This window comes from Artemia franciscana, chromosome 13 (assembly GCF_032884065.1).
Source record: "Artemia franciscana chromosome 13, ASM3288406v1, whole genome shotgun sequence".
Taxonomy (NCBI): domain Eukaryota; kingdom Metazoa; phylum Arthropoda; class Branchiopoda; order Anostraca; family Artemiidae; genus Artemia; species Artemia franciscana.
In genome coordinates, this window is record NC_088875.1 from 16,246,393 (window position 1) to 16,253,808 (window position 7,416).

Sequence of the window (7,416 nt, forward strand, 5' to 3'; positions counted from 1 at the left end):
ATCCAAATTAACCGGCCCCCCACCCCCCCCCCCCACCCCAGATGGTCAAATCGGGAAAATGACTATTTCTAATTTAATGTGGCCCAGTCCCTGATACGCCTGCCAAATTTAATTGTCCTACCTTACCTGGAAGTGCCTAAAGTAGCAAAACCAGGACTGACAGACCAACAGAATTTGTGATTGTTATATGTCCCTTGGCTAATACCAAGTGCCATAAAAATATTTTCTTCCAAATATAGACTTTTTATTTCTCAAAAAAGTTATTCATGTTTTAAAGAAGCCATTGACTAAGACTCATCAATCAGTGTTAGGATTTAATTATGTAGGTCAAATCTTGCTAGTACTAAACTTAAAGTAAAGAGCAGCATTAAAACTAAAATTAATTAAAAACTTGAAAAGAACAGAAATTATTCAAGCATGAGGGGATTGCTCCTTCATTATCTCCTAGCCTTTTGCACAAAAGTTTGACTTTTGTACTTTAACACTAACACTCAAGCATGACTCAAACACAAGGGCCATTTTCTTTTAAGCTTTAATGTTGCTTCTAACTTTCAGCTGATTTTTCTTATGGTACTTGGTATTTACCAAGTGACATATAGCAATACTTATTTCTGTTGGTCTGTCGGTCCTGGTTTTGCTAGTTTGGGCACTTCCAGACAAAAAAAAATTGTTTCCCAAATTCAACCATCTCAAGGGTGAGTGGGGGGAAGGCGGTTAATTTGAAAAAATTAGAAAAAACGACGTATTTTTAACTTACAAACAAGTGATTGGATCTTGAAATGTTGAATCTGGAAAACACTTAAGAGTGGAGAAATCAGGATGAAAACTGGTAGGAAAAATTAGCACAGAACCTAGATACATGATTGATATAGCCAAAACAGGTCTGTTCTCTTTGGGGGAGTTGGGTAATTTGGAAAAATTAGAACAAATGAGGTATTTTTAACTTATGAACAAGTGATTGGGTCTAATAAAATTTGATACTTAGAAGGACCTTGCAAATTGGTCAAAAGAATGAGCATAAGTCCTAGATACATGATTGAAACCAGAACGGATCCCATCTCTTTTGGGGAGGGGCAGAAAATAAATGGTAAATGTTTAGCAGTTCATATTACTAACCTAAAAATAAAGTGAACATACCACTAGATACTTTTTTTACACTTTACATGAATAAAATAGATTTGGGAAAAAAAATTCAAACCAATTTTTTCCTTTGCCATCTTTCTTATGTTAGCTTTGATGTTTTTTTTTTTAATTAGTTTTTAAGCAAAATGGCAGTTTTTAATGAGCCAAAAAGAAAAAGATGAAAACATGGCAGATTTCTTTTGAATTTTTTTATTCAACTTAATCATGACAAGTTCATGTTTGTGAATTAAGAACTATTACAAATCAGATTTATAATGAAATGGTAGGATTGAAACCAATGTTATAACACATTTTATATCCAAAAAACATAGAATGAAATTATTATTTTTTATGCTCCCAAAAGGCCTTAAAATTGAATTTGCAAGAAAATCAATAGAAGAATTAAAGATGAGCTAAATACTCACAGGCTGCCCAATCATATTTCTACTCAACATCAACTCTTGATTTGGAAGTATCGTGACAAGTTAGAGAGACAGCATATTCTGACAGTCAATAGCTTCAAATATCATGCTGTCTTTCCAAAAAAAATAACAGTGCAAAATTGGGATAGTATAAGATATAGGATAGGTATATGATAATAGGATAGTGCAACCTATTAATCAACAGTGAAACAAATATTAAATTGCAACTGAATATTTCAGACACATATAAAGTGTCAATCATCAGAAGTAAAACTAAAAGACATCAATAAAACAACATAATTTATACCCAATAAACTAATTACATATAGTCTATTGCTCTCATTTTGTCTTAAATGCAACAGCAGAAGCAAATTTCCTTGACATTTTTGGATCTGGCTCATTAGATTTATCTGAAATATCAGGTGGACAGAGGTCAAAGCTCTTAGGTGAAATGAGATTTACTTTATTTGACCTCAATAAATTATCATAAATTGAATTCAATCTGAATTCACCTGTATCTCTGTTAATAAAATTATTTTAATTTTTTTTTTAATTCCAAAAAATTTGCTTTAAACCTTGGTCCCTAGAAATCAAAGAGACATCCTCAAACAAAATAAAATAATTTTGATAGATATTAAAAATAAAACTAAAAATCTAAAAATTAAAATTAAATACTAACAACCAGAACATTTTAAAATTATGTTCTGATAGAGCTGACATAAAATCTTCAGCTTTTGAGTTTTGCTTTAAGGATGATGAAATAGGACAACAAAAAGGTCAAGAAGATTTGGTTCCACTTTTGAATTGAAAAAAATGAGAGCATCATGGAGTCTGCATGACATCTTAAACAGTTTCTTTGAGTGACATCTGGTGGAAGAGGTTGCAGCAAACAAGAATAACTCAAGGATAATGTTTGTAAAAATGAGTTTAAAGGTAGTTATGACATCCCTGCATTTGCACCTATATTTTAGGCTTGGTAGTTTTTAGACAACAAAGATACTCAGAATAAGGGACTGTTTGGAGCCTACTAATCAATTTTGTTGTTCACCTTTGGACTGCTTCTAAGATGAATTTGTCTTTTTTGTAAAAAGGGGATACAAGTGTCATGTCAATTTTGATTTTAGGTTGAATAAGAGTTTTATATAGGATTGTCATGATGCCTGGAGAGTGGCTGCTGTTATTTCTCTTAATTGTTACTAGGGTCAGGTTAGCTGATGAAGAAGCAAAATCAGCATCAGAATTAATTTCAAGTGTCTCATCAACCAAGACACCTCTATCCTTGTGACAGCCTCAAGTGGTGGGTCATTGAGAGTGTACCCAAAATGCAAGTTATTTTCACCAAAACAAAGGACATGGCATTTATATGTTGGAGCTCAAAAACCAAGCATTTGCCCAATTATTAAGCTCATTTTTATATCATGTTGAAAAATATCAGGATCAAAAGTTTGATGATCTTGAAACATCAAGATGAAAAGTTTGATGGCACTTGAGTGTTAATTTACAAACTATTTTCAAGACTTAGAGAATACACAAATAGCCTATTTAAAAAAGGGATGGAAAACCAGAAATAGGCCTAGGCTACAAGGAAAATAGAAAAGATAAAGTTTCTCCCCCTTCAAAATATTTTAACTTGGATTATTCTGCATATTATGAAGTAAGACTTATTTTCTTAACATGTTCCCTTATGTAGTATTATGAAAAATGCAAACCAGATATCATCCACAATTCAGTACACGACAACAACTCAGTCGTCGGAAAAGCAGGATTAAAGGCCAAATCTGTGAGATAGGTAGGCTATTCCCTATTCTTTGAGGGTTATATTCTACATACATGTATTCTAAGAGTAATTTTAAGTGACCTTCCTTAGTGTTTGGCTCCATTTACCTAGGTTTTCAGGCTTTTCTTTCATCTCTTACTAGATTTATCTGTTCTGTAAAAGTTTATAGGCCAAGTTAAATAACCAATGCCATTCTTGTTGTAGATTAGAGTGTGTTCCAGGTGAAAAATCAAGTAGCTTTAAAGGGTGTGTTCCAGGGACTTACTGAAGTTACCGAATGGGTACTATTTCCGTTCCTAGCGAGAAAATGGTTACTGCCCAACCCGCTGGGAACGAGAATAGTTACTGCCGGCAGTAACCGCAGAAAGTGATTCTCCTGGTATTGCCCCCCTTTGTTTGTCCAACCCCACAAGAAAAGTGCTACCACTGTAGATGTAAACACAATTGTGAAAGAACAAATTGATTGCCTAAAAACTGAACTGCTAGCAGAAATGACTATAATGGTTGATTCAGTCGCTGAAAGAGTTTCAGAAATTGAAATAGAACTGTTAAAAAAGTGCAACAACGCTGACATGGAAACGCAAGTCAAATACCTAGTTGGAGAAGAACTAAAATTGTTGAAGGAAACCCTAACAAACAAATTCCATGCCGAGCTCGCAGCCATTACTAAGGCTCACAAATCGGAAGCCCGCGAAGAAGTGAGAGACAAAATAAGAAGAGACCATGATAGGCAGCACCGAAGACTAATGCTGAGTTTACACGGAGAGGAAAACTTGACGGGAATCCTTTCTCGGAGACAGGATTTATGTTTACACACAGAGGGAAAAGTGGGAAAAGATTCTTTTCCCACAAAACATCATTTTACCATAATTTTCAGTTACTAGTTCCTTTTTCGCTGCCTTTAGTTCTGAAAATGCAATTCCTGTTATTTGAGTAGAATTTGGAGCCGTATCAATGTTTTTTTTTTTTCAAAATTTAGGAAGTGTATTTGCATATCTTTAAAACCTTATAATACCTTCCCAAGACATACTTTAGTCTGTAGATTCATCCCTGAAAGTTTCATTTTCTTAATCTAAACCATTTCTGAGATAGGAAGAAGTCAATTAACTAGAATTTTACCAATAGAACTATAGGGCATACTTTAGCCTGTAGACCATCCCCAAAAGTTCCAATTTCCTAACCTGGTTCATTCAACTGTTCTGAAATCTCAGCCCAAAGCAAGTCATTTAGCTTTGTTTTCTTGTAGTCTTGGTGAGCAGTGTCATAAATACAAAGCTTGTCCTGCACCAAACAGATTAAATCAGTAATTTTGGGATGATTCTTTACTGACATGTTATTTGTTTGTCGGCCAAAATCAACAAAACTGTAAATATTCTCGTTCTTCTTGCCTACACATCACGCAGAATTGGTCAAAAACGGTCTCGGTGAAAGGAATCCTTGCTGGTCGCTAGACTTTTTTTCTACCCGGATTCACGAACGGAATCCTTCGGACTGAGAATTCTTCGAAGAATTATCAGTCCGGACTAGAATTTCATCTGTAATTATCGCAGGATTATGACGTCAAAAACCCCACGAAAAAATTCTACGAAATTGCAGCATATATCTGAGGTTTTTTAGAAGAAACTAAAGAAAGATAGTGGCGATCCATATCCAAAGCATAAGGAAGACCAGAGCATAAGGAAGAAAAATCTGTTTCCAGAGAGATTTCAAATTCCAAAAATGTGTGACAAAAAAAAACTTCAAGTGTAAGTGACTAAGAATATCTCAGTTTAAATAAATATTATTTGTGATCAGCAGCTTTTAGATGATTGTTATTAAGGATGTAGATCTTCACCTTGCTCACTGATCATAGAGCTTTAATTGTATGATAACTGCTAAATACAATGATCTTGTTCTGTTATTCTTGAAGCAAAAAAATTAAGCTGTTTTAAACAAAGACAAAACAAAAAATTTCGCATGCCCTGCTAAAGGATTATCTCTATGAAGAGTAATAGCTGATCAGCAGTTTTTTGATAGTTGTCTAATAAAGTGATTGTTAATATTCTAGTTGAGTGACTTCTTGTTATCTCAGAAAGGGGTAAGGTTAAGAAAATGAAACTTTCAAGGGTGGGTCTACAGGCTGAAGTATATACTGGAAAGGAATTCTAGAGTACCCACCTCCACTCCTCCTCCCTCTAGAGAGCCACGAAGTTCGCCTATCTGACAGGTTTGACAAGTTTAACAGGTTGACAAAATTGAAATTTTGACAAAACAACATTTTATCTTAAGTTTTAGTTACCAGTTGCTCTTTCTCTGCCTTTAGTTCTGAAAATGCAAATCCTGTTCTGAGTAGAATTCTGAGCCATATCAATTTTTTTTCTAAATTTAGGAAATGTATTGGCATATCTTTGAAACCTTAGAAATTTGGATTGAGCAAAGTTGTGAAGCTGGAAACAATTGTGTTGTACTTCATTCAACAGAAGATCTATTTTGCAAGATTTCACTTTTATAACATATTTTGAAGGTTAGGCCCTCTAGAGGGAGTAGGAGTAGAGGTAGGTACTTCAAAGTACCTTCTAAAGACATATTTTAGCCTGTAGATGCATCCCTGAAAGTTTCATTTTCCTAACATAACCCCTTTCTGAGATAGGAAGAAATCAATCAACTAGAATTTTACCAAATGATTTTCTTTCAAATAAAATTGATCTACCCTAAATAGGGTGATAATCCTACCTTCAAGCAATCATCACATTAAAGCTGTAAACCCATTGTTAACATCACAATGCAAATAAGCTGAAATAGCAGTATAATTGACCAAGTGTCAGTGCAATATTAGCATTTTAACCATGGTCTAGCTCCTTCACAATTATGTTTGAGTAACCTGATGTGAGCTACCTCTTCTAATTAGGACAGGGCTTTGAACTAATTTCCCAGGGATGAAAAATATTATAGCTTTTCCTGTAACTACATATATTTAACTATATTTTGTATCAGACACAAATTTATTTTCAAGCTTTTTGATCTAAAGGATTTATTTTTTAAACTTGGTCAACTATCAAAGACAGCACCTTACCCATTCTTGAAATTATACTAAACAAACCTGATAAATTCTTGTAGGATCCAATTTGGTGATATTTTACTATGTGCATTTATTCCATCTTTCATTTAAATTTGATACTCCTTTCACTAACTTCAGCAAATCAACAAAAAATTCTACTTTTTGTGTATAGAACCAACTACTCTCTCCCTATTTGACCAAAGGTCAATGAAAAAAACTTAAAAAGCCTTAGTCTTTTTTACCTAGGGTCATAGTCTTAGAATCTCAATCAAACAGATGGATGGACAAATAGATATTGCAATGTCTGTGTTATCTATAGTTAACACATTTGATCCCAGAAAAGATTTAACAAAGATTATCATTGTCACATCAAATTTATCATGCTGATGAACCTGATATTTGCCTTGTAGTGTCCTTTTTCAAATAATATTTATCAAAAATAAAAAAAAAGTCTTTTAATTTTGCTGTTTAAGATGTTTATGATTTTACAGAATGTTATATTTGAGTGTGGGTGTGTGCTAGGATTAACAATGCTTATAACAGCAATGGTCCTTCCATTTGTGGCACCACAGAGTATTGAATTCCTGACCCTAAACTCCTGAGTCAACCGTCATATTTGACATATGTGAACAATGTATTTAATTTTTTTGGCTCCTAAAGGTGTAGTTGAAAATAGTCAGAGCTTTGGGGTATGAATCCCCTTATTTGTCCTGTTGGAAGGAGGCTAGTACTGTACTTGCAATTTTCGTAGTTTCTTGTTAATCTTATAATTTCAATTTTTGCAATTTTCTTGTTTATTTACCACTTCAATGGTATTCTATGAACCTGTTCTTGTTCTTTGTATTATGCTTTTACTGTATTTGGAATATATCTGTAGGCTTCTCTTTGATACTCTGCAATAGCATCCTTATTTAGATCAGGTTGCATGTAGCTTTTTCTAAATGTTGTCAAGTCTCTTAAGTCACTTATACCTAATGCTTTCCCTACTTTTTTTAGTTGGTAAAAAAAAAATCCAAAGGTTCCCATTGAATAGAGTCCAAAAGTGAGATTGAATTTAT

The 7,416-nt window shown here is 33.7% G+C and overlaps 1 protein-coding gene across 2 annotated transcripts in view; it reads right to left on the reverse strand.

Annotated features, from left to right (window-relative positions):
- The window catches only part of LOC136034589 (uncharacterized), a 134,620-nt gene extending 131,058 nt beyond the window's left edge, over positions 1 to 3,562 (reverse strand). For both annotated transcript variants that reach the window (XM_065715855.1, XM_065715854.1), the window contains exon 1: positions 3,429 to 3,562. In XM_065715855.1, the coding sequence (XP_065571927.1) occupies positions 3,429 to 3,453 (25 nt within the window). In that variant the 5' untranslated portion in view covers positions 3,454 to 3,562. The remainder of the gene's footprint in view (positions 1 to 3,428) is intronic.
- Positions 3,563 to 7,416: the final 3,854 nt, after the last annotated feature.